Source organism: Vipera berus (genome assembly GCF_964194415.1).
Source record: "Vipera berus genome assembly, chromosome: 7".
Lineage (NCBI taxonomy): Eukaryota > Metazoa > Chordata > Lepidosauria > Squamata > Viperidae > Vipera > Vipera berus.
In genome coordinates this window covers 2514122-2515953 of record NC_138209.1, presented here as the reverse complement: position 1 = coordinate 2515953, position 1832 = coordinate 2514122, and the positions used below count along the sequence as shown (strand labels likewise).

General features: G+C 55.7%; 1 protein-coding gene across 1 annotated transcript; it reads left to right on the top strand.

Moving 5' to 3' along the window:
* Window positions 1–276: 276 nt before the first annotated feature.
* On the top strand, window positions 277–1617 carry EGR4 (early growth response 4; the record flags this gene model as incomplete). Its single annotated transcript, XM_081332129.1, has 1 exon — window positions 277–1617. One exon carries the CDS (start codon window positions 277–279, stop codon window positions 1615–1617), a length of 1341 nt encoding a protein of 446 aa, XP_081188255.1.
* Between the last annotated feature and the right edge of the window lie 215 nt (window positions 1618–1832).

Genomic DNA, 1832 nt, shown 5'->3' with positions numbered 1-1832 from the left:
CCCCCCCCCTTGACTTTGCTTGCCAGAAGGTCACAAGACGTTCCACCATCATAAACGTGAGTCAGTTGCCAAGCACCCGAACGTAGGTCAGGATGGGCGGGCAGGCTGCAACGGTCGTCAGTGTGCAAAACGGTCATAGGTCCCTTTAACTTGTAACTTCGAACAGTCGCTAAACGAACGTGCAAGTTGTAAGCCGAGGAGTCCCTGTTAGTCTAGGAGCCCTCGGAGTTTCTTTGGCACTCAACGTCTCCCATTGTTGATTTTCCAGCTGACTTGATGGGAGCTACCATGAACTCTGAACCCGTGGACTACTACTTCCTTTCTGGAGAGGCCTCCCCACCGGTCAGTTACTCCGGCAGCCTTTTTATCAAAACAGAACAATGCCAAGATCAGGAGTCCCTCTTCAACTTGATGTCCGGGATCCTAGGACTTTCTCCCTTCTCTGCTCTAGAAGGTCACCAGCGGCCACCAGAGGCCAACTACACCATTCCAGAGGTTCTCCAGAACCACCTGGATGTCTACTCTACCTGCCAGCCGGAACTAAACATCTCCGTGCAACCGTCTTTAGCCGAACAAGGCTATAATTCCTCCTTCTCGAGTCCGGAGGGCTTCCAGCAGTTCCAGGCTTCATCTCCAGAAGAGGGGACTTCCTCTCATTGTCTGTTTCACGAGAAGCTTCTGGATTCCAAGCAGGACATTAAGCTCTCCTCCATCTCTCCCACCGCGGAGAAGTTCAAATCTTCCTGCTCCCATTGGGAGCAGCAGCTCAGCCAGCCTCACCCGTATTTGCCGGCTGAGTGTCCACCTTCAGAGGCCTTCCAGCCGGTCGAGGCAAGTCAAGCCATGTTTCCCCAGATGGCCCCCAAGACAGAGAACGTGTTGATGGTCAGCTGCCAGTCCGAGCTCAACTCTCTCTCTGAACAATCCGGGACTTTTGGACCTCCCTTGGATTTTGGCTGTCATGCCGAAGCGTTCCTAAGCCACGGTCAACTCCCCGCTGACTTTGTGGATACGAAGGCTCCCCCTAAGCTTTCCCCTCCGTTCACCCAAGAATTTGAAGCTCCTGTCGCCCACCCGGAGGTCCTCCCAAGCTTGATGAACCCCAACAGCATGAAGCTGCCGGGCAACGCGTCATCCGTCTCCATGACAGACTTTTTAGCTCACCTCCCAAGCTCTTCGGCCAACAGTTTGGGTCTTACCAGGACCCCTGGGAGCCTGGCAGGTCCCAAGAAGAAGACGCGGCGTGGCAAATGTTCTTCTAAATGCTTCTGTCCCAAACCCCACGAGAAGGCCTTCGCCTGCCCGGTGGAAAACTGCGTCAGGAGCTTTGCCAGATCAGATGAGCTGAACCGACACCTCCGGATACACACCGGCCACAAGCCCTTTCAGTGCCGCATCTGCCTGAGGAACTTCAGCCGCAGTGACCACCTGACCACCCACATCAGGACCCACACGGGGGAAAAACCCTTCTCCTGCGACGACTGCGGCCGCCGCTTTGCCAGGAGCGACGAGAAGAAAAGGCACAGCAAGGTCCACTTGAAGCAGAAAGCACGGGCGGAAGAGAAGCTGAAGGGACTTGGGTTCTACACCATGGGACTCTCCTTCGGGACCCTCTAAGGCCGCCGTCCCCGGGAATTTGAGAGAGTGGACACGCTGCGATTGGGACGGGAGTGAACGTTCTTTGAAGCACTTTTGCAGGAATGCTCAGGGGAGAGGACACACTTGCCCGCCACGGGTAGTAGCGTGGGAAAGAAACGAGCGTGGATCGACCCAACGGCAAGTCCATCCAGCGGGTTGGACTGGCGAAGCGATGCAGAGGAGAAGGCAACTTC